The sequence below is a fragment of the Pinus tabuliformis genome, chromosome 8 (genome assembly GCF_031772625.1).
Source record: "Pinus tabuliformis cultivar Carrire ecotype Pingquan chromosome 8, CPIR1, whole genome shotgun sequence".
Classification (NCBI taxonomy): Eukaryota; Viridiplantae; Streptophyta; class Pinopsida; order Pinales; family Pinaceae; genus Pinus; species Pinus tabuliformis.
In genome coordinates this window covers 38,501,380-38,527,637 of record NC_142294.1, presented here as the reverse complement: position 1 = coordinate 38,527,637, position 26,258 = coordinate 38,501,380, and the positions used below count along the sequence as shown (strand labels likewise).

Below are 26,258 nucleotides of genomic sequence, written 5' to 3'. Positions count from 1 at the left end.
CGCAGGGGGCTAAGAGGATGCTGGCCTTGGAGGGGCTAGATCTGGGCCCGAGAAGGCTGAAACATGAAACCCCAACTTTAGAAAAATGATTTTCCTTCAAATCTGCAATTTTGCTCAATTCCTTCAATGGTCGACCCTACAAAAAATTTTAGAGGCTGGATCTTATCCTTAAGGGTCTAGATCTAGCTCTATTCCAACTTTCTCCACTTGATTTCACTTGCAAAAATAGATTTACAAACACTGAAAACCCCAATATATACAAAAAATAGAAAACCCCAATTAGAAAAAATATTTTACATAATAATTTTACAAAATTTATAAATATACAAGGGTTTTGAAATAACTTTTGAGAAATAGGTTTTTATTAAGTTTTCTTTGATAAATGGCTAAAAATAGTTTTGAAAATTAATGCACACTATAGCCTTAGCGAAGTTAAATCAACCATATTAATCTCCAGAGTCCAAACAGGGTTAGTTCATGACCACAGTTTGTGAACTTGGGGACCAAGGACTGGGGAACCTGCAAACACTATATATTTTTCTCGAGAAAAACTGTTAGACATGTGGCGAATCAAATCATCTATAAGATAAACCCAAAATCTATCAATAGAATGACTTTATCTCCATCTAATGAAAAACAAATTTTAAAATTAATAAGCACAATATAGGAAAGCTCGTACCCAACACATACCACGAACCAATGAACACTGAACACCTTGAATTGCACCCCAAAGTATTTATTATGATTCAAATAAACGTTCCTAGCGGCACTGTAGTGTTACATCAATTCTTCTGCAACAATTTTTTAGCCAAAAATCAGATGGCTTTAGACACAATTGACTCCTAATTTATAGATAAATTCTCAAAGTGGAAAAATAACGGATAGTTAGATTGATCCTCGTCAAAATAATCTAGGTCGTAAAAAAATATTTGATCATCTTTTTAATCTCCACCATTGAAAATATTTATTTTTGATGAATTTTCGAATTTCTCATTAAAACCATTTTTTATTAGCTCAAAAATAATTATTTTGAGCTAATTTCCTAAAAAATTTGACTTTGACTTAACCACCAAGGTCCAAGGGTCCAATTTTTCTTGAAATTTCCAATATTCCCTTGGTTGGGGACCTCCAAAAATTAATTTCTTTTAGACCCACGATTTTTTCCACTTGGAGAAATTAATTTCTCTAACATTTTAATTTTTGACTCTAAATTAATTAATTTTCTGGCTTAGGATTTAATTTTATTTTTGCCAGAAAAATTAATTAATTGACTCATGAGGGGATTAATTATTTTTCCACCCTCAAATATTTTAGCAATGGTGTCTAAGTATGAGGGATCATGCACTAAAATATTTTTACATAATATTTTACAAATTCAACCCTCAAAGGGGGAATACCCATTCGCTGTAGACCCTCATAAAACTTACTCAATTCTATGACACAATATGATCTAGTAGACCAAGTGATTTGTAATAAAATAATTTAGCCAAATAACTTAAATTATTCCCAAATCATTTTTACAAAAGGCTCGACTAAAACACTAGGACTCACCTAAGACTTCAACGACAAATTCAACCTTAGCTTTGGGGTGAGGTTGGAGGGAAAAACTCTGCCGACCATCTGTGTTTAGAAATAGTTTACATTAAAAATTTGTAGAACGGGTTTACAATAACATAGTGTTGATGGTTGATGATCTTGATCCTTCGAAGAAAAATATGGTACATCTAGTTCCTCGGAACTTTGACAAAAAGAGTGCAACATGTCACATTCATCATTAAGCAATTATACATAGAAAATCTCAACAATAATACAACAATGACAACAAGATTATAAAGAGACAACCAAGCACAAAAGAGGCACAAATTTTAGGTTGGAAAAACCAAACCTATGGAAAAACCAACAACCTTTTCTTAGGAGAAACTATTCAATTCAACAAAAGTACAATTTGATTTCCTAGTCAAACTGACCATAGAATCAACACATGTCAAACTTGGTCAAAGAGGTCGAAATTCGGCCTTCTTGCACCTCCCCAAAAGTTTGTCAACCTATTTAGAAATTTGGTCAAACCACCTAGAACTGTGACCCACACATGCAAGGTCAAATACTGGTCAAGCTCGGCGACTAAAAAATTTCATCTTCCTCAGAAATCTCAGCCTCTTCCTCAGTCTTCTTCTTTCACATGTGAGAGAGAGTGTGTGTTGTTTAGTGGGTGAGTAAATTGTTGATAAAATGTAGCTTCAGTCGGTATTTTCATCAATAAAATCAATGAAGCAAATTTGAATTGGTTTAGGACCTCACAAGTATTCAAGTCGACCCTCCTAGATCAAGTCAACCTAGCTCCTTGGAGGCACTCGTTCGACCCCTCTTGGAGACTATATATATGTGATCTCTCCTCGACCAAAAGGCACTTTGAATCATCTCATTGTCTCTGTGAATATGTGAAAATTTGTTGCTCATTATCTTTGTGGATATGTGAAAATTTGTTGCTCATTATCTCTGTGGATATATGCCAAAGTATGGGCTCATCATCTCTATGATATATGCGAATGGCTGATCTCATTACCTCTGTGGATATGCGAAGGTTGGTGGCTCATTATCTCTGTAACATATTCGAATGGTCTCATCATCTCTGTGGCTCCTATGCGAAGTCTGTGGCTCATCATACGAAGTTCTGTGATCTATCATCATACTAAGTTCTATGATCTATACTCATGTGAAGTCTGTGGTCTATACTCATGCAAAGTCAGTGGATCTGTATGAAGTTTTGTGGTTCATCATCATGCGAAGTTTGAAGGTTCATCATCCCTGAAATTATGCGAAGTTTGAAGGCTCATCATCCCTAAAATTATGCAAAATTCTGTGGTGATCCGAAATTCTGAGGTTGAGGAAAAGTCCCTCTTGGAGTCCTGAAGTTGATTCTTGGAAATCATATTTGAGGAATTTTGTCTTGGCATATTGAAGGATTGGCTTGGCACTTGTGGGAGGTTATTTTACTGGTCAGTTTATGTCTATATATCTTGTTTAAGAATCCTATTTTGAATGGATGAATTAGATGCACAACATCAGCTAAATTGAACATTATCTCACAAGGAAAGAATTACTGGGTTTTCCCCCTTGTGGGGTTTTGTCCCAAAAAATTCTGGTGTCTCTTGTTTCTATTGTTTTATTTGTTCCAAGTAACCCTTGGCAATATGGTTAGAACCTTCTGACCGTGGGAGCATTCCGGGCCCTGATGCTCACTGGCCAATCTCCATAGCCACATTGCATGGCACCTGGTCAATACCTTGACCTAGGGAGAATATCTGCCCTTACGCTGCAACATTAACACTCCCTCCAACCGAGGGAAGCATTCTCAACTACTCCAAGCTTGTGCCTGAAGTAGACAAACTTCATTTGGGACAACGGCTTTGTGAGAATGTCAACAATGTGCTTGTCCATAACAATGTTTTGGAGCCTCATTGCTCACTTTTGTACCATGTCTCAGATGTAATGGTATTTGATCTCAATGTGATTCGACCTGTCATCATGATTGTCTCTAACACTTGATCAACAATCTTGCGACGAGTTTTCGAAGCCACACTGCGTCACAATTCACTAAACTAGCTGCAATACACTTTGCTTTTGCAGTGTTAAGTGCCATAGATGTTTGATTCCTGCTCATCTAGGATATCATAGCAGAACCTGTGAAAATTTTGACTTCTATTGCAACAACTGGAAATTATTCTTCTAATTGTAAATTATTTAACAGTTTATTTGCCCACACAAACAACGAATAATTCTCTACTATAATTTTCACCAAATTAAATTCTACGGAAGATAAAGTGGAAATCTGAGAAAAATTCTAGCACACACACATCAAAATTAACATCATTATTTTTGGACAAATGTCTCTGGAAAAACCCAACTTGTTAAAACTGGGGCAACAACTGAGGGTTTTTATTATTATGCAACAGTGAAATTATCTGAGTACAATCTGGATGCCGAAAACTGGCAATCTTGCAGAGAAAACGTTGGCAAAAATATTGTGAGGAATTTTCCTCACCCCCATAGGCAATCCTTGCTGAATCAAGCCAATCGAATTGGCTCTCTAACTGCCTTTGCGCAGGCCTGAAACTCGCTAGATTGGAATTGCCTATGATCAACTTCTAACTGGCTGCTGCTGGTCTGGAATCCTTTGGCTTGGCCCTCCGAAAATTCTTCTGGCCACTAACACCTGAAACGACCCTTCCTCTAGCTAAATCAAATTGCCCTCTGGAGGCTTCTATGTCAGCCTCTCTGTGGCTTTCTGCCTCTCTGCAATGTACTCACGGGATCTGGAGAATCTTCCTTCGAGCTCACTGTCCCTGCTCCTCACTGTCTCTGCTTCCTTCTTTGGCTTTCCGGCAAATGCTGCTACTCTTTGGAAACTGATTTGCCAAGGAAATCAAACTGCCAAGTGTGTTAAGTGTATTCTTCAAGTGGCCATCGACTTCTTCTTATAATCTTATGTTGGAGCACCAACGACCAAGATTAGAACTTAATCAAGGGCCCAAATTATTTCGCTGTCGATCCGTGTGCGTTTTTAGAGAATTCTCACCTTAACTTAATTAATTTTGATTAATTAACTAGTTTTCCTAAGTTTAGACTTATGAAACATTAAAAAATAGGTTAATAATCTAAGTAAGTCATCTCTAAGTAAAATTTCCAGAAATTATTTTTGGGTTATGGATATCTCATGTATTCTAGCCCCTCCACCAAGTTTCATGACTAGGACACATCCGATGTTACAAAAACTAACACTCCCTCTTAGTGAGGACTGTGTTCTAGTGCTGCACACCCTGCCACAACACCTTGTCTCTGTACCATCTCTTGTCATGCCGTTGATGTCTGGCTGTTGCTACCCACCAACCACTGCACAACTCTAATGCTGCATTTGTGTTGCTGGTGACACTGCCATACTGTTGCCAACCCTGCATCTGCATTGCGACTCCCTCTCATTTGTTGTTGTTGCAATTGCAACAACTGCAACTGAGAAGCATTCAGAATACAAAATCAACTGTGTTCAGTATGATGCATATGTCTCCCGAGTCTTGACTGGTACTAGCCTCTACACTGTCACTAAAGAATCTACGCTGCTACTGACTCTGCACTGCTGCTAACACTACACTGCGTGCCTCAGCACCTGATTGCTACTCGTATGCAACTATCATCTTGGAACTTGACTGCATGTCTGATACTGATCCATCCTGCTACTGTATACTATGGGCCTCTGTAGCCAGGTGATGATCCATGAGGTGGACTCCTTAGTGGACCTTACCCAAACCTGTATCTCTCTGGGGCTACAACACTAAATCACCGCACCTCACTCCTGGAGGTATGCCTGCGAGCATAACAAACTCTTCCTCTAGCCTAGAGGAAAGCTTGTCTATTTCTGTGGATGCTGCCTGCTGGTCCTGCTTCTCATGTTTGTCCTTCTTCCTGAGAGGACATTGCATGCTATAGTGACCGAACTTGCCACACCTAAAGCACTTGAACTTTGACATGTCTTTCTTCTTCTTTTGTTCCCCCTGTCGCTTGCTGGGACCCTTAGATGCGAGGGCCACATTCTCCTCTTCCTTATCACTCTTCACGACCTTGCCGCTGCTATCGCTGATGGTGCTCTTTACTAGAGCTCACCTCAACTCCTCCTGTTGTAGATCGGCCCACATTCTGTCCTAACTAGGCAAAGTATCTCTGCCCAATATGCTTTGGACAAACACTTGCCAGTCCTCTGAGACACTGTTTAGTGCCAATCGTAAAAGCTTTGTGGGTTGGGGTGCCTCTCCAACAACTGCTAGCTGATCTTGGACCTCCTAAATCCGAGTGAGAAAGGGATCTATGCCCTCACCCTTCTACATCCTTATGCTCCTCAGCGTTTCATGGAGAAACATCTTCCGCTGCTCGGAAGAACTTTGATATAGCGTGGAGAGAGCATCCCACATCTCTTTGGAAGTGTTCTTGCTAGATATATGTGAAACTATATGATCTCGGACTCCATCCAAGGTCATTCGCTTCGCCTTAGACATCTCTTTTTTGTACTCCTTCAGCTAATTGACATCCTGGGGTACTGCTACCACATTCTCTATATAGGATTTCAGGCCATATTCATCTAGAAGGAAGGACATCCTAGCCTTCCAGATGACATAGTTGGAGGCTCCCTCCAACCTATCTTGATCTCGAAGCCCTGTTGTGGCCATCTCTAATTCTGGTCGAAATCTCCCTCTTTCCCTCTGCTCAGCTACTGGATCTGTTACACGCACTTCCTTTTGGAGTGACAAACTTTGATCACAATGACTGCTAATCTACAACTGGAAAAATTAGATCTCTAATATTCAAGATCCCATGAGAGAAATTTTCCCTTTGTGTGTGTTATTTCTCTTCCACATGACGCTGATTCTACTACTGCAAACTGCTTCAAAACCCTCTGCGCCCAAACAAAGAATCTACTTAGCGAAAATCTGAGTTGTTGTTGCTCCTTCCGCCTACTGGATCTGTTACACGCACTTCCTTCTGGAGTGACAAACTTTGCTCACAGCGACTGCTAATATACAACTGGAAAAATTAGATCTCTAAAACTCAAGATCCCCTGAGAGAAATTTTCCCTTTGTGTGTGTTATTTCTCTTCCACCTGACGCTGATTTTGCTACTGCAAACTGCTTCAAAACCCTCTGTGCCCAAACAAAGAATTTGCTTAGCGAAAATCTGAGCTGTTGTTGCTCCCTCCGCCTACTGGAATCACTGAATCTGGAAAGCCGATTTTTTCTGCCAACCTGTCCTGAAAAATTGATCTGCCCACCAATTTCGAGCTGCCTGGTTTAGGATCTGCGCAGCTTCTAGAAATTCGTCCTGGTGCTCTCTTCCACCCGATGTTGATTCTGCTATTGCAAATTGCTTCAAAACCCTCTGCGCCCAAACAAAGAATCTGCTTAGCGAAAATTTGAGTCGCTGTTGCTCCCTCTGCCTATTGGAATCACTGAATCTGGGAAGCTGAATTTTTCTGCCAACCTGTACAGAAAAATTGATCTGCCCAGCGATTTCGAGTTGCCTAGCTTAGGCTATGCGCAACAACTAGAAATTTGTCCTACTGCTCCCTCTGAACAAGAATTTCTACCTCTGCTTCTGAGCTTCCCTGTCCTATCAATCACCCTTTGATACCATGTGAAAATTTTGATTTCTATTGCAACAATTGGAAATTATTCTTCTAACTGTACATTAACTAATATTTTATTTATCCACACAAACAACGAACAATTCTCTACTGCAATTTTCACCAAATTAAATTCTATGGAAGATAAATTGGAAATTTGACAAATTAACACAGTTATTTTTGGACAAATGTGCCTGGAAAAAACCCAACTTGCGAAAACTGGTGCAGCAGTTGAGGGTTTTTATTATTATGCAGCAGTGAAATTATTTGAGTACAATCTGGATGCTGAAAACTGGCAATCCTGCAAAGAAAATTCTGGAAAAAATAATTTGACGGAAATTACCCTCACTCCGAGCAATCTCGACACTTTACTTCCTCTGTAAAGCAAGTCGTCCACCTAGTTCTGCACATCAAAAGATTTAGCTTGGAACTTCTGCAAATCAAGTCGTCGTGCCTGCTGCTGATTGGGAAACTGACCCTCTGGCACTCTAGAAATACTTTTCGGCCTTTGGAACTGAAAACTAGCTTCACCCCAGCAAAATCGAATTGCTCACTGAAGCTTCTACGCTGCCTCTGCACAACTTCCTGGAGAAATCTCGACCTCTCTCTGTAATGCACTTACCGGATTTGGAAATCTTCTTTTGGCTTCATTGTCTCTACCCCTCTTTGTCTCCGCTTTCCTACTGAAACTCGAACTCTTCCAGCATTGTTGGCTCTCTGGAAAATCAAACTCTTTGTGGCTCTGGAGCTAAACTTTCAGTCACTTGTACTTCCCCTGAAGTTGATGCTACCTTATACCGTCAGCTTGTAGGAAAACTTTTGTATCTGACCCATACTCGTCTTGACCTTTCCTTGCTGTTGGCCTTATTGCTCGGTTTATGCAAAACCCACATGAAAGTCATTGGAAAGCAGCTAAAAGAATACTTCGTTATGTTCAAGATACAATTCAGTTTGGGATTCATTACAGTGCGGAAGCATCTCCTCTATTGGTTGGTTTCACTGATTCCAATTGGACTAGTGACCCTGATGATCGGAAGTCTACTGCAGGTTATGTCTTCACTCTTGGTTCTCGACCTGTTACATGGGCTTGCAAGAAACAAAGTGCCATTTCTCTTTCTTCAGCAGAAGCAAAGTATCGTGGCGCTGTAGAAGCTAGTAAGGAAGCCCTGTGGCTTCGTTAGATCCTGTCAGAGTTTGGCTTTCAGCAGCAACGTCCGACTACACTTTGGTGTGATAATCAAAGTGCCATTCAACTATGCAAAGATCCAGTCCAACATCAGCACAACAAACACATTGAAATACACATGCACTTCATCAGAAAGCTCATTCATGACCATGTTCTTGAAGTGCATAATTGTTCAACCGGTGATTAAGTCGCAGACATCTTTACAAAGGCTTTCACAGAGGCGAAGTTTACTAAACTTCGATTTATGGTTGGAGTTCAGGAAGTTGTCACTAAGGGGGGATAGGCTCTAATGCGTCCTTCCTTCTCCTATTGTGTCATATTTGTACATCCTTCAATCCTATCCCAAGTTGTTCTTAAGGGGGGAAGTTAGGATATTCCGACACATAGGAAATAGTTAAGTATAACTTGGTCTGGTGTAGAGTTAGGTAAAGTGTGTTTCTTTACTATGTACATTTGTAACTTACAATCCGATGGTCATGATATGTTCTAGACATGAAGTGATCCAACGGTTCATTCTCTCCTCGGTATTACCGACACTTGATTCGTGGCTTAACACCCTATTGGTCCATGATCTTTATTTAAAGAGCATGGAGGGTCATTTGTAGGGTAACTGTTCATGAGAGAAGCTTATGCAAATTTTCATTCTTTTTTTCATGAATTGCTTGAAGTGGCGTTGGCTCAGGCTGTGGACTGTTTCCCTCTGTGAGAGTTTTAACCACGTCAAGAATACTGGTGTATTGATTTGTGATCTGTTTTTGAGAAGTGTCCTTTGGTGTGATGATCAAAGTGCTATTCAACTATGCAAAGATCCAGTCCAACATCAGCGCAACAAACACATTGAACTACACATGCACTTCATCAGAAAGCTCATTCATAACCATGTTCTTGAAGTGCAATATTGTTCAACTGATGATCAAGTTGCAGACATCTTTACAAAGGCTCTCATAGAGGCGAAGTGTACTAAACTTCATTTATGGTTGGAGTTCAGGCGAAGTGTACTAAACTTCGATTTATGGTTGGAGTTCAGGAAGTTGTCACTAAGGGGGGATAGGCTCTAATGCCTCCTTCCTTCTCCTATTGTGTCATATTTGCACATACTTCAATCCTATCCCAAGTTGTTCTTAAGGGGGGATGTTAGGATATTCCGACACATAGGGAATAGTTAAGTATAACTTGGTCTAGTGTAGAGTTAGGTAAAGTGTGTTTCTTTACTATGTACATTTGTAACTTACAATCTGATGGTCACGATATGTTCTAGACATGAAGTGATTCGACGGTTCATTCTCTCCTTGGTGTTACTAACACTTGATCCATGGCTTAACATCCGATTAGTCCATGATCTCTATTTAAAGAGCATGGAGGGTCATTTATAGGGTAACCGTTCATGAGAGAAGCTTATGTAAATTTTCATTCTTTTATTAATAAATTGCCTGAAGTGGCCGTGTTGGCTCAGGTCGTGGACTGTTTCCCTCTTTGAGGGTTTTAACCACGTCAAGAATACTGGTGTATTGATCTGTGATCTGTTTGTGAGCGGTGTCCTTTGGTATTCTGTCTGAGGAACTTACCCTGTAATTCCTACATATGTAAATTTTTCTGTAAAAGCGATTGTTGTTGAAGATTAATAAAACTCTCCTCTGCTGCATCGGTTTTCCCGCATTGGGTTTTTCCGGGGACAATTGTCCAAAAATCACTGTGTTGATGTGATTGATTCTTGTGCATATATTTGTTTTTGTATAATGATGTGATATCTACAGTAGAATTTATTTTAATATTTATTGAAGAGATTTCATAAATAACTTATTGGGAATAATAAGTAGGTGAAATAAATCAGTTGCTGCAGTAATAGAATTTTTGTTTAGAAATTTTCACATGGTATCAGAGCAAAGATTCAGCGACAGGAAGGGAAAATCAATTATGGGTCAAGAGCATGATGCAGAGGCATCCACTCAAGGAGACTCGTGCAAATTTTCAGAAGAATGCACAAGAGACAAAAATTACGATTATTCTATGTCGGCTTCCAGATTGGAAGAAGACGCAAGCTCTACCTCCTCAGAGGTTTGGTATATAGATAGTGGAGCTTCCTGGCATATGACAGGAATCCGAGAATGTTTTTCAGATTATCAGGAAGAAAGAACAAATTTTCAGATCACCATGGGGAATAAGGCGGAGTGTACTCCAGTAGGGAAAGGTACTATAGTTTTTCAAACATAATCAGGAGAATGGTTTTGAGCTACCAATGTACTACATGTGCCAAGACTAGGGATGAACTTACTTTTTGTATCTCAACTTCAAAACAAGGGCTATGGCGTTCTCTTCATTAAGGGGAAAGTATACGTCAAATACCCGAGTTGGATAAAGAAGGTCTAGATTGGAATAAGAAGTAACAGGTTGTACAGGTTGCAACTAGAATCACCAATGGCACTGATAGGCAGTAATGGAGACAAGGATCTGAATGAACCTCGACACAGACAGATGGGGCATTTGCACCATGGGGCTCTGCGAATTCTCAGAAACACTGTAATAGGAGTTCCAGATCTTAGTACTATACGAGATGATGTATGCAGAGGGTGTGCTCTAGGCAAGTATGCCAAAGCAGTGTTTCCAAGAAGTAACAATAGGGCCAGGAGTGTGCTAGGATTGATACAATTAGACATCTACAGACCGGTGTCCACAAAAGCTCTTAGTGGTGTTGAATACTTTGTCACCTTCATCGATGACCATTCCAGGAAGACTTGGATCTACTTTCTAAAAAACCAAAGATGAGGTTTTCGGTCGATTCAAAGAGTTCAAGGCTCTAGTGGAGAATCTGACAGGAAAGAAGATAAAAGTGTTGTGCTCAGACAGTGGTGGAGAGTATGTTGACAAGGACTTCACTGATTTTTGCGCTAGGAAGGGCATCAGAAGAGAGTGGACAACTCCCTACAATCCGAAGTAGAATGGAGTAGCAGAAAGGAAGAACAGGACTATTGTGGAAATAGCTAGGGCAATGATGTATAATCAGGATATGCCAAAATTCCTGTGGGCAGAAGCATGCAGCACGACAATCTATGTCTAGAATAGAACTCCTCATAGGGCATTGGGCAAGATTACTCCAGAGAAGGTCTTCACTGGGAAGACACTTGAAGTTAGTAATTTCAGGATATTTGGGAGTTTAGCATATTGTCGTATACCCGAGGAGAAGAGGAAGAAGTTAGATCAAACTATAGAGAAAGGATATCTTGTGGGATATAGCGAGAATGCTAATGCATATAGAGTCTATCTTCTAGGGCGCAGGAAGGTAGTAGTTCGACGAGATGTAAAGTTCATGGAGGATAGAGCTTTAAGAAAATCTCGAGAAATGCTTTCTGAGGAGCAATCAAAAGATGAGCCGTTGGTCAAACCACTTCAACCAGCGGAAGCTAGTACCGGAAATTCTCCTTCAGAACAGGAGGAATCACATGAAGAGGAAGAGATGATAGATGCGCCTATTACCAGAGGAAGAACGAGCCAAGAACTCCGACAGATTCTACGGGATGCAGAGTAAATCATTGGTGCGCCCACGAACAGTAAAAGGGAGCGAAGACAGCTAAACAGATACCAGGCCTTAGTAGCTCATGTTGGGGAACCCTCCAGTTTTCAGGAGGCCATTTAGCATCAAGTATGGGTGGATGTGATGGTGGAGGAATACAACTCTATAATGGTGAATGATGTCTGGGAAGTGGTGCCTAGGCCTCAGAACAGATAGTGGTAGGTTCGAGATGGATCTACAAGATCAAATATGCTACAGACGACATTGTGGAGAAATAAAAAGCCAGGTTTTTGGCTAAGGGGTATGCTCAGAAGGAAGGAATAGACTACGAAGAGACCTTCGCCCCAGTAGCTAGGTATACATCTATTAGAACCGTGATATCTCTTGCAACACAAATGGGGTGGGAGATCCATCAGATGGATGTCAAGACGACATTCTTAAACGAGGTAATAGAAGAGGAAGTATACATTGAACAACCAGAAGGCTTTGAGACACATGAGAAGTAATCTCATGTACGCAAATTAAAGAAAGCCTTGTATGGGCTAAAATAGGCACCTAGAGCATGGTATGGTCGAATTGATGGCTACTTGTAGAAGATGGGGTTTGTCAAGAGTGATGCAGACCCCAATCTCTACTATCTAGTTGTAGAGAATGAGCCTCTAGTCCTAGTATTATGTGTGGATGATCTCTTCTTGACAGGATCATCCAGGCTCATCAAGGACTGCAAGAAGAATCTAGGCACAGAATTCGACATGAAGGATTAGGGATAGATGCATTATTTCTTGGGGTAGGAAGTTTGGCAGCAGAAGGGTGAGATATCCCTTGGACAAGGGAGATATGCTACAGAAATCCTGAAGAGATTCAAGATGCAAGACTGTAGGCCTATCGCTACTCTAATGATCACCAACTGGAAGAAAATTGATTCATTAGAAGATAAAGATGTTGATCCCACCTTGTATCGGCAGATCATAGGATCCCTGATGTATCTGGTCAATACCATGCCAAACATTTGTTACGCTATCAACACCCTTAGTCAGTTCATGGTGGAACTTAAGAGGGCGCATTGGGCAGCAGGCAAACATGTTCTCAGGTATATACATGGAACAGTCGAGCATGGACTATTGTACACCAGAGGCAATGACATCAGATTGAGTGGGTTCACTGACACAGATTGCGCTGGAAGTTCAGTAGATCGGAAAAGTACCATTGGGTATTGTTTCAACATTGGATCAGGGATGACTTCTTGGTGCAGTAGGAAACAAAAATCTGTAGCTCTGATCTCAGCTGAAGCATAATATATGGCCGCTAGCACAACTTCGTGCGAAGCCATATGGCTTAGAAAATTTCTTGTGAACCTATTCAGTAGAAGGATGGAAGCGACCAGGATCATGTGTGATAATCAGAGTTGCATCAAGCTCTCTGAGAATCCAGTATCTCACGATTGGTCGAAGCACATTGATTTCAGGTGTAACTTTGTCAGACATTGTGTCCAATGAGGAACAGTACAATTGAGCTACACTCCTATAGGAGAACAGGTGGCGGACATCCTCACCAAGGCCCTAGGAAGAACAAAGTTCGTTTATTTCAGGGAGAAGATGGGGATGGTAAAGAATCCATTTTAGTAGCAGAAATGAATAAGTGTCAGCTGTTGCAGTGCAACAATTAGCAGTGGCGGTGCAACAGTTAGCAGTGGCAATGCTATGGGCAGCATGGCGCAGCAGGTTGAAAGGGAGCTGTAGTACAGGAGCACCAGTGGCAGTGGTAGTGGCAGTGGCAGTGGCAATGCCATGGGCAACAATACAAGAAGCAACAGTGCAGGGGATGTGAGGCAGCAAGCCAAGCATCGTCACTGGTACCAATGCGGAAGATCAATGTGATGTTTTTATAGTGAAACATTGCTAGAGCACATTCCTCGCTAAGAGGGAGTGTTGATTTTTGGTAGCATCGGATGTGCTCTAGCCTTGAAATTTGGAGGAAAGGCTAAGGCACATGAGATCTCCAAGACCTAGAAATCGTTTTGAAAAATTCCATCCGAATGAGGAATTATTAAAATAATTAATATTTTTAATGGGTTCCTAAGTCTAAACTTAGGAAAATAAAAATATTAATGGGTATTAATAAAGATAAGGATGAGAAGCTTCTAAGAGACGAGGATCAAGTCTGTTTTAATCTTAGCCATTGATTAGGGACTTAATCTCGTCCATTGATTCATCATCAGGAAAAGTATAAGAGAAGGCTTGAGGGTCATTTGAATACATACCAATAGATACTTAGTATCCCAAGGAAAATCGATTCTCAGAGACAAGGAGATCGATTTCAAAGGGAGAGTTGTAGGGTGGAGGAAGAGGGGGGATTAGCAGCCGTCAGGGAGCTCAGAAGAAGTGACACAAGGACTCTGAGATACAAGACAGAGGGAGATGCAGATCAAAGAGACGCAGGGATGACACAGAGAGGGACGAGAGCTGTGCAGAGCCACACAGAATGACGCAGTAGAGAAAGGAAGCTCTTCAGGGTGTTAGAAAGTCTCGAAGAAAAGTCTCAGGTGTTTTCTCCCAATGTCTATGTAAATTTTTTGTAAAAGCGATTGTTGCTGAAGATTAATAAAACCCTCCTCTACTGCATCGATTTGCCCTAATTGGGTTTTTCCGGGGAAAATTGTCCAAAAATAACTGTGTTGATGTGATTGATTCTTGTGCATATATTTGTTTCTGTATAATGATGTGATATCTGCAGTAGCATTTATTTTAATATTTACTGAAGGGATTTCATAAATAACTTATTGGGAATAATAAGTAGGTGAAATAAATCAGTTGCTACAGTAATAGAATTTCTGTTTAGAATTTTTCACAAATACCTCCTGCAGCTACCTAAAAATCAACAGAGGTTCCATGGCATCATGTCAAGTGCTGATCGATAGGGCTACTGACTGGCTGGCTGTCCAAGGAAGAGAAAAATTTCTCCTTTGGGTTACCTACTTTTTGGTGGGTAACAGGTAGCTTACTTGATAGTTTCCTTAGAGTTTCCCCTTGGTGAGGTTAGGACTTTTCCTCTAGGGAGAGTCTGAGAGATAACAGGGCTATTGAGGCACAACTTGCATAGTTAGTGTGCTATTCAATATATTCTCAAGAATGCGAATGATTCTGATTTGTTAAATTGGCAACTAGGGCCAAACTTCATGTGGGTCATCTTATTCATGGCTAATAATATTTTTATTAGATTCCTCTCGTCGAGAGGTGTAGGATTGATCTAAAGATCATCTGATTCCGATTAGTATTTATGGAGATATGAATTTATTTTGATTATGGAATTATTATTAGCGGACCTACAACTCATGTAGGCTCAGAAGCCCAACAGTTGCATCTATTCAAACATCAACAGTTGTGTATAAATACAGGAGGACTTTTCCTCATTTGCACTCACTCATCTCATCACATCTATCTCTATCTACTCTGCAGAAAAGAGTCTCTTCTCTACTGCGCAGAAAAGGGTCTCTCCCTCACACATGTGAAGCCGGAAGCTGCTGAAACTGAAGCTGCAACTGCAGAAGTAAAGTTTGACCTGCGTGGACCAGACGATCTCCTCATCTGAACTGTGCGGTAGGTTCATCTGAACCTCCTCTGAAAGCCACAACTTTTGGTGGTGGAATCAAGTTAATCCGACAGATGGTTTGCAAGATATCGACTGCCCTAGTTTGAAGGAAGCTGCTGAAACTGAAGCTGCAACTGCAGAAGTAAAGTTTGACCTACGTGGACCAGAAGATCTCCTCATCTGAACTGCGCTGTAGGTTCATCTGAACCTCCTCTGAAAGCCACAACTTTTGGTGGTGGAATCAAGTCAATCCGACGGACGGTTTGCAAGATATCGACTGCCCTAGTTTGAAGGAAGCTGCAGAAACTGAAGCTGCAACTACAGAAGTAAAGTTTGACTTGCGTGGAGATCTCCTTGTCTGAACTGTGCTGTAGGTTCATCTGAACCTCCTCTGAAAACCACAACTTTTGGTGGTGGAATCAAGCCGATTCGACGGTCGGTTTGTGAGATATCGTCTGCCCTAGTTTGATGATGAAGTCGCTAATGCTGATGCTGCTGATTTAGGGTTTGCTACTGCTGATATAAATCAGATTTATTGTACTATTTCTCTGCTGAATTATTGAAGATAAAAGAAGATTTGATCAAAGGGTTTCCCCGCACATTGTGGGGTTTGTCCTTGGCTAGCCGCCACATCTTGTGTTTCTTGTCTTGGCTTGTTTTCTATCGATCATTTAATGTTCTATCTGCACTTTACTTTATGTACATGTGATTGCTAATCTGTGGAATATAATAAGGAAAAGAAGTAAACTGTTATAAGCATATGCCATAGAACATACCATAACTTAACATGGTATCGGAGCTGAGGTAGAGACAAAGCCCGAACAAGAGCAAGAGCAATCACTGAAGAAAAGATTGGCAAGGCTATCCTAAAAGAACTATGAGGTCCTCAACACTCTTTCCTGCTGAAGACAAGCTCCGTGAGAAAGCTGACTATCACGGATGGAAGATGTCTATTGATCTAACTCTAGAAGATCAAGGAGTGTTGGACCATGTAAGAGGCAATATTGTTGAGCCTCCATCAAATGCATCCGCTGCTGCCTGGCACAAATGGAAAAATGAAGAAGTCAAAACAAAGAAGATCATTCGGGACTCTATCGACAAGCACTTGGTGGCCTACATCTCTGAATTGGACACCTCCAAGGAAATCTATGATAGACTGGTGAGTTTATTTAAAGTAAATGATGCAAAACAAGTTTTATTTCTTAGAAATAAGTTGAAGGAAATTAAGAAGAGTAAAGATGAGAGTATGCAAGCATACTTCTTAAGAATCACCGAGATCAAGAATGATCTCCTATCTATTGGGGAGACTATTACTGATAAGGGAAATGGCACTCACGACTCTTGGAGGATTACCATTCGAATGGTACATGTTCAAGACTACTCTTCTGAACAATCATGTAATTATTGGTTTCGAGGAATTAATGGCTAGATGCATTCAAGAAGAAACAAGGGTAGAAGAGCAAGAAATGCCCTTGCCTAAAGGTCCTCCTGCTGCTTTTTCTTCTCATGCTAAGAAAATAAATAATTCCGGGTCTAAATCGAAAAGAAAGGCTGGACCTAAGGGTGGAAGAAAAGGACGATGTTACATTTGCAATAACCAGGTCACTATGCAAGGGAATGCCCTGATAGAAAGGACTCTCACCGTGACGATGATCAAAATCCCTCTCATGGTAATCGAAGGGATGGAAAATTCAATAAGCAAAGGTAAAAAGAATGCTGGAAATAAAGGAAGAGGACAACCATTCAAGAAGGCTAGAAATTCTAGGATGTATTCAATGCACCTGACCTCCGAAAGAGCACCTGACCTCCGAAAGAACCTGGTGTCCATCTCAGCAATGGAAGACAAAGGCTACAAGGTAACCTTCAGCGATGGCAAGGTACATGTATCGAAAAATAATGTTAAAGATCCCTTTACTCTTGGGTTTCGTGTTGATTCATTATATCAGGTCAATGAAAGTCAGGTAGGTGTCATGTCTTATGACACATCTCTTCAGTCCGAACTTTGGCATTGGAGGTTTGCCCACCTTCATTACAAAGATCTACCCGATGTAAGACATATGGTAACAGGGATGCTCGAATTCTGAGTAGAAAAGCAAAGAAGGTGTATGTTTGGGATGTGCCAAATGAAAGCTCAAAAAGGGACCATTCCCCTCAAGCCTAGGCAAGACCTCCGATATATTACAGTTGGTTCACTCAGGCATATCTGAGGTTGGCATTAAGAGGGAGACTACTACACCACATACTCCAGAGCAGAATGGTGTGGCACCATACGATTGTGGAAGTTGTCTCTATGGGTAGATGATGTAACAATGCTTGATGTGGAAGAACCGATGGATCCTATTTATCCACCTGAGCCTTCCTCTTCCAGGAAGAGGCCTTCATGGCTTAGGGGGATACTTGATGATGCTAAAAGACATGCTGCACCCCGAGGAACCTTCCGTGAAAGTAAGAAACCCAACAGGTATCAGGGATACCTGACCAGTATGAGCACAATCATACAAAATGAGCCTTCATCATTCTCAGATGCCGTCAAGCATCAAGTATGGAAGGATGCTATGACCATTATGGAGAATGATGTCTGGGAAGTAGTTCCCAGACCCCAGGACAAGACAATTGTTACTTCAAAATGTCTTTACAAGATAAAGTTGCGGCAGATGGAAGTACGGAATAGTATAAGGCTCTTTTTGTTGCTCGTGGTTTCTCCCAGAAGGAAGGTATAGACTATAATGTGATATTTGCACCTGTTGCCAGATATACGACCATCCGCCTGATCATAGCCCTTGTGGCTTCACAAGGATGGAACCTACATCAGATGGATGTCAAGACTGCGTTCTTGCACGGTTCGATCAAAGAAGAGGTCTATGTGGAGCAACCCGAAGGATTCGAGATTTATGATTGAAAATCTCATGTATGCAGGTTGAAGAAGGTTCTCTGAGGGCTGAAGCAAGCACCTCGAGCATGGTATGAGAGGATCGATAGCTACTTGATGAAGCTAGGATTCACTAGGAGTGAAGCTGATCCTAGCCTTTACTTTAAGCTTGAATATGACAAGCCTCTCGTACTAGTGTTGTATGTGGATGACCTCTTTCTAACAGGTGCATACCCTCTCATTCACAAATGTAAGAGGGAGTTGGCTTCTGAATTTGAAATGAAGAACCAAGGACTTGAAGTGTGGTAGAAGCCAAGGGAAATTTTCCTATCTCAAGGAAAATATGTGGTGAAGATTCTAAAAAGATTTGGTAGACTGCAAGCCTGTGACTACCTCGAGGATCTTAACTTTCAGAAGTTATATGGTAGTGATGTCGGACTAGATTTGGGAAATGCCTCTGAGTTTCAAAAACTCATTTGCGTTGATGTTCTTGGTGAACCTTCGTCCGAACATATGTTTTGCAGTTAGCATTGTGAGCTCATATTTGGTTGAGCTTCACTAGATTGGTGCCAAGAATCCTCTGAGATGTCTTCAGGACACAATCTCTCATGGATTGAGATATACTGCCGGAAATATGAAACTGCATGATTATTCGAATGCTGATTAGGCAAGTAGTGTGGAGGATCACTGGAGCACTTTTTAGTGTTGTTTCTCTTTGGATTCTGCTTAGATATAATGGATGAGTAGGAAGCAGAAGTCGGTTGCCATAAGCATCGCCGAGACCAGATACATATCTACGAGTATAATCTCGTATGAAGATGCTTGGTTGGGGAAGCTCTTCAGTGAGCTGTTTGAACACATACCACTGTGATTCTCTGTAACAACCAGAGGTGGGATTCGATTATTGAGGAATCTCGTATTCGTCAATTGCTCCAGCAGATAGACATCATCTGGGATATGGTAAGTCGATGAGCAAGGAGGCTCCATCGCATTAAGATGATGTACAGGTCGATACACCTTGTCAAAGCCCCGAGGAAAGATCTAATCTGTGATTTTCCCAAACGACTTGGAGTCAAGAAACCCTTGTACAAGGGTCCTGCATGTTGCATACATTGAGCTCTGGGAGTTCTGAGGGCTTGTGGTTCTTACTAGAGCAAGATACGACCACAGGGTGACTCACCCTCCCTTGGTGGTGCGCACTGGAACATGATGATTCGCTGTCCTGTGTAGCAGGATTGATGTGTTATCCTGTGAGGCATGGATTGATGTGTTCTCCATGGCGATTGTAGCAGGATTGATGTGAGGCTTGGATTGATGTGTTCTCCATGGCGATTGTAGGAGGATTGATGTGTTCTCCATGGCGATTGTTGCAGGATTGATGTGTTCTCCTGTGAGGACAGGATTGATTAGTTCTCTTGTCGAGGCATCCTACCCATGCAGTCTGGGACTCATGGGAAGTACCTCTCATCTGATCAATGAGTAGGGAAATGAAGTTAGGGACCATAGTAGTACCGATGGACACATCGTTGTATCCACTGTACTCCCTATGCTAGGATGACCTTCATTGATCTGGGATCAATGATACTGGTTTGGGACTAGTGGTACATTTTATGAAATTGACTTCGGGTCGGTTGTTACTGGTCTGGGACCAGTGGTACGCACTCTGAGACTGACTTTGAGTCAGTGGAGGATGTTACTGGTTTGGGACCAGTAGTAGGAGTTGTACTCACTATGACGCTGACTTCAGGTTGGTTGAGACTAGTCTGGGACCAGTGGTACATACTTTGAGACTGACTTTGAGTCGGTATGATACATCCTCGATCATTTCTTCTTCTTCATAATTCAGACAAAAGCAGAGCAGAGCATAACAGAGCAGAGCCGTACAGATCAGTACAGGTCAGAACAAGACAAAGCAGAACAGGCAGAATAGAGCAGAGTAGGGTAAGGGTCAAGCTGTACAGGGCAGTGCATTTGATGGATGAATAATAGTGACCGACAGACAGATTGCAGTTCTCCCTAGTTGAGAGGGAGTGTTAAATTGGCAACTAGGGCCAAACTTCATGTGGGTCATCTTATTCATGGCTAATAATATTTTTATTAGATTCCTCTTGTCGAGAGGTGTAGGATTGATCTAAAGATCGTCCGATTTCGATAAGTATTTATGGAGATATGAATTTATTTTGATTATGGAATTATTATCAAGTCGACCTACAACTCATGTAGGCTCAGAAGCCCAACAGTCGCATCTATTCAAACATCAACAGTGGTGTATAAATACAGGAGGACTTTTCCTCATTTGCACTCACTCATCTCATCACATCTCTTTATCTCTACTGCGCGGAAAAGAGTCTCTTCTCTACTGCGCAGAAAAGGGTCTCTCCCTCACACATGTGAAGTCGGAAGTTGCTGAAACTGAAGTTGCAACTGCAGAAGTAAAGTTTGACCTGCGTGGACCAGAAGATCTCCTCATCTGAACTGTGCTGTAGGTTCATCTAAACCTCCTCTGAAAGTCGCAACTTTTGGTGGTGGAATCAAGTCAATCTGACGGATGGTTTGCAAGATATTGACTGCCCTAGTTTGAAAGAAGCTGCTGAAACTGAAGCTGCAATTGCAGAAGTAAAGTTTGATCTGCATGGACCAGAAGATCTCCTCATCTGAACTGTGCTGGTGGTTCATCTGAATCTCCTCTGAAAGCCACAACTTTTGGTGGTGTAATCAAGTCAATCCGACGGACGGTTTGCAAGATATCGACTACCCTAGTTTGAAGGAAGCTACTGAAGCTGCAACTGCAACTGCAGAAGTAAAGTTTGATCTGCTTGGACCAGAAGATCTCCTCATCTGAACTATGCTGTAGGTTCATATGAACCTCCTTGGAAAGCCACAACTTTTGGTGGTGGAATCAAGCCGATCCGACGGTCGGTTTGTGAGATATTGTCTGCCATAGTTTGATGATGAAGCCGCTAATGCTGATGCTGCTGATCTAGGGTTTGCTACTGCTGATATAAATCAGATTTATTGTACTATTTCTCTTTGTTGAATTATTGAAGATAAACGAAGATTTGATCAAAGGGCTTCTCCACACATTGTGGGGTTTGTCCCTGGCTAGCCGCCACATCTTGTGTCCCTTGTCTTGGCTTGTTTTCTGTCGATTGTTTAATGTTCTATCTGCACTTTACTTTATGTACATGTGATTGCTAATCTGTGGAATATAATAAGAAAAAGAAGTAAACTGTTATAAGCATAGAACATACCATAACTTAACATGATTAGATAGCGACATTCCCATGGTTTTTCCTTCATGCAGTGGCTGGCAGAGATTAGTGGGGGATGCCTTAAGTAGTGATGTTCATTTGTCATTTTATCTCTTCTTAGATCATTTATGTTAAGATATAGATCTATATCTTGTAAATTTCTAATTATAATGAGAAATACAATGGTGATAGATGATTAATGAATTGTAATTATTTTGTTATGTTACATAATTACATGTATCATTTATGATTTATTATGTTAAATATAATGATGTATGATGTATGTTAGGTACATTGTGATAAGATTTCAGTGACTCATGTTTCAGGTTTAATTTTTCATATATTTTAATTTCAATTTTTTTGTATATCAGGCAGCTCCCCTTTGTTGGAGACCTCAACATCCTGTATGACACTCCTTAGAATTTGGGTGGTGCTTCGAGACGTCTCATAGATGCATTTCCCTTTTCCCATGTCCTGGAAACTTTGTGGAACACTGGTTTTTATCTTGTTACATTTTGGTAGGAAATAACTGGAAATACTCTCCTGCATTAGCAAGAGGAAAGCACACTGTCTAGCTCAATTCTTTTCAGATAAGCTGCTGTGTTTGAGGGACATTGACGCTGTAACAAATCACCCAGGACTTAAACCTGGCCTCATCCACTTGCCCTATACTAACATGGGCTTATATATTAATAAAGGGGATCATGCCTAGTTGGGTTTGATTCCAGAGTATGTTGGGTATAAAAGAACTGGAAATACTCTCCTGCATGAACACGAGGAAAGCACACGGTCAAGCTCATAATTTTTTCAGATAAACTGCCATGTTTGAGTGGCATCCATGCTGTAACAAGTCACCCAGGGCTTCAACCTGGCCTCGTCCACTTGCCCTATACTAACATGGGCTCGTATTAACGCCGGGGAGCATGCCTTGTTAGGTTTTAATCCAGGTGGTCATTGTGGCAAGTGTTCCACCCTGCTGCTAGACCATGGTGCAACGGAATTCTTTTGACTGAGATAATAGTTAGTGCAATCTAAGTTGCCTTTGTAGTTATCCTACTCTTGATATCTGTTATCATTTTGTTATTTTTGGTAGGAGGAAACTAGAAACACTTTCCTGCAAGAACAAGGGGAAATCACACTATCCTCCTCAAAATTCTTTATGGATAAGCAGCTGCATCTGAGGGGCATTTACGCTGTAAAAATTCAACCAGGGCTTGTATCTGGCATTGTCCTCTTGGCCCTTACTAACATAATGCCCATATTAATACAGGAGAGCATGCCTGGCAGGGTTTGAACCCTAGTGAAACTATCCACTTTACAGCTAGACCATGGCCCCATTGTGTGCATCTTTTTAGCCAAAGAAGAAGCTTTTTGTCAAATTATATATAAATCAGTTGATAAATGTTTCGAAAATTGTTTTTCACAGGGCTTCTTTACACTTACAGTTTAGAAATATTGCAAGCTTAAGTTATTAGACAGCTTCGTTTGGCAAAGTGATGGGTTTGATCTTCATTTTGCTGGCTACTCATTCCTAAATCCACAGTTGCATTTTTCATTTTTTGGGAATCAGAGTAATATTTTTAATAAGACTTAAATCATAAATTACAATGTTGGCTTCATAAATGCTCTAACAACTTGTGAATGATACACACTTTTGTTTCAGATATCAACAGTCCTTATCCTTTTTCTGATGTTGAACAAAAGTCAAATTTGGAGTTGTATTTTTTTGTTTTTTGGAGTCGTAATGGTTTCAATATCACTTAAATCAGAAATTAAAATGTTGGCTGCGTAAGTGTTGAAACAGCTTATGAATGATCCACACTTTTATTTGGATATCAGTAGTTCTTACATGTGTTCTGATGTTGAGCAGAAGTCAAATTGTTGAAAATCTGCCATGAAAGGAAGAACAAGCTATTATCACCTTCAGGTGGTGCTGGCATGCTAAAAAGTGGCTCCAATAATTAAAATGCATATCAATAGCATTTTTGTAGCAAGATAGCAGGTGATTTACCTGTTCAATGTCACAGGTGGGAGTCTTATGGACTCAAGTTCCAGTTCTTCTTGGACATGGGATATTTATTTTGATAGGCTATTCCAGAAATTATTCTGTTTTGAATATTTGTGAAGTGGATTGTTGGAATCTTTATATAATATAGTGATTTTTCTTAATCTGCATCCATGGTCCAGTGTCATGATGCCTTTCATCTATGTCATTAATGCAATTAAAACTTTACTGCATTTCAGAAATGTCTCTTCCTGAAATTTCTGACAATCACTTGTTTTGGGACCACAGAAGAAGGAAAAAAACAAGGATGTATTGTTTCCTCAAAATGTTACCTTTCTGATGCAACTAAAGGGACCATAAACATGTGAGGAAGAGGGCTGAAGAAAGCAAATACAAACAATTTTGTTTACCAATGGCTCTGACATACCACTAGATATGATGAAACCATACATGTATTAGCAACAGTTGAAACTCTTATTCGTTATCACAGAACAATATGTTCTTATGTATTAAGAATAAATCTGACATTGCATGGTGAGCTGTCTACCCATATTTTCAGCTTGTCAACAGGGTTGAATTCTGAAACTGGACTTCCATCTCTAATTCACAACCCATTCTGTAGATTCCCCACTCATTACATAGAACTACCTGCCCCTGACCTAATCTCCCTATACTAACTAACCTTCAGAAAGCAGAGAAAGCACTAGGTCTTTGGCCAACTAGGCTACCACATTTTCCTTCAAAACCATGCTATTAATCAGTCCCATTGGTGCTCTATCTTTCAATGTCAGATTCTCTTAGTCGCATAATGTGCCTTCGGATGGTCTGCTGTTCATTCTAAATAGATTTGACACCCTACATCATTCTGATTCTATTGAAGTCATTTTCATCAGTCTTTACCTCCAACTAATGCCAATTTATCACCTTGATTTTCATCTAGTTGCTGCTTGGCAGTTGTTATTACCTTGCTGAGCTTGTTATCACCATGTTGAACCTAGAGCACTTAGCTGGCCAACTACATTCAAAACCAAGCCTTGCCTTATCTTTCACATATTCAAGGGTTCCTTCACACTTAACCAAATTTCGCTTAGCCTTTGTCTTTGGAATCTTTTACAAATATCTAAAAGCTTGGCTTTTTCTTTTTTGTTCGAACTTTGCTTTCAGCCTGATTTCCCCCGATCAGGCCCCCTTTGCACCTATTCGAGCGTTGACCTTTCCTGATTTCCTAGTTCGGCCACCCTTTTTCTTGTTTGAGTGTTGCCTTAGACGATTTCCAGATTGGGCCCAATGTCCCTATTGGGTCCCATGATCACCATTCAAAGTGTTTGACTTGGCCAATTTTGAGATCAGGCTTGATGCCCCCATAGGGTCCCTTGCTCACTATTCAAACTACTTGCTACGGCTGATCTCTAGGGCATTGTGTCCCTTGGTCATTCTTTGAACTCTTTGGTTGGTTCAATTTCAGAGTTTGCATGTATTCAAAGATTATCAATTTCAAAGGCAAGATGAGCTAAGAATCAAGATAATTTTGTAATGTCCAATAGCCACAAAATTAGGTCAATGGGATTGCAAAAGAGCACAATTAGTATGAATAAATTGTGTGAGTGCAAGCGCAACTCCTAGAAAATGCTGAAAATAACATAAAGAAGGAAAGAAACAAGTGGTAGTGTTGTTGTGACACGCATATAAAAGACTGTGGTATGATACAAAATAATGAATAGCGCACCAACAAAGAATGAGTGAGAGGAAGATTTGGTGATTGAGCTAAAGATGTCAAGGGCTCTTAAGTTTGATGACTGATGGTAATTCTACATAGAGATAGGTGGTACTATCTACATAGAGAAGGTTCATAACTTCATACTATATAGAGCTAGGTTGTAATATGAGAAGAAAACATGTGGATTGGAATTTCCACATGGACAACTTAACACCTTTCAAGGCAGTTCTCAAGAAAGACAATTGACACTATGAGAGAAACACACATGGATAGGAATTCACGCATGAGAATCTTCATTTAGGATAATAATCTTCATCGAGGCCCCTTCTCATTTTTTGAAGTGTGTGCCATGGCCAATTTTTAGATCATGCATGATACCCCTAGTTGACCACTGAAGTGTACCCAAATATTTTTGAGTACTCCATGCCCAAGGATGTATCGGAAGCTTCATGTACCATTAGAGATCATCATATCATCATAGTTTTTCAACTCTACTTCTTCTTCTCATCTTCTATTGTATCCAGATTCTACAAGCCCTGTGTGAATGATGTAAAGTGAAGTTAGTATGATGAGTTTGAGTCATGTAACAGACCTAGGTAACTTGAGACCTTGTCATCATGTGAGTTTACTTTGGGATGTTTTTTTCACTTGGTTAATTATTATATCCTTACGAGGAATTAATAGTTAATTAAGTTTTTTCTTCCAAGCATAACCCCTGTTGTCGCTTTAAATGGCACCCACATCACGAGTGCTTGGGGAGACATAGAAAGCTTCCTAGAGGCAATCTCTGGGTTGATTGTAGACTAGTGCCTAGGACATCTTAAAGAGAGGAGAGCATTTGAGATTATCTGAGGGATTAGTTACACTCCAATTGTCACAAAGTTTTAAAAAGAGAATAAAAGGGGGGTTTGGTTCAATCGACCTTCATGAAGGTAGACTCAAGCCAATACATGAATCCAAATGTTTAGG

The 26,258-nt window shown here is 40.6% G+C and overlaps 1 protein-coding gene across 2 annotated transcripts in view; it reads left to right on the top strand.

Annotated features, from left to right (window-relative positions):
• LOC149234016 (Cox19-like CHCH family protein) overlaps positions 1-23,742 on the top strand; it is a 72,687-nt gene extending 48,945 nt beyond the window's left edge. Inside the window, exon 3 of one of the 2 annotated variants that reach the window (XM_089461085.1) lies at positions 23,438-23,742. In XM_089461085.1, coding sequence (XP_089317211.1) covers positions 23,438-23,532 — 95 coding nt within the window. In that variant the 3' untranslated portion in view covers positions 23,533-23,742. Of the gene's footprint in view, positions 1-21,938 lie in introns of both variants that reach the window. The other variant, XM_089461086.1, reaches the window with a different exon arrangement.
• The last annotated feature ends 2,516 nt before the right edge of the window (positions 23,743-26,258 follow it).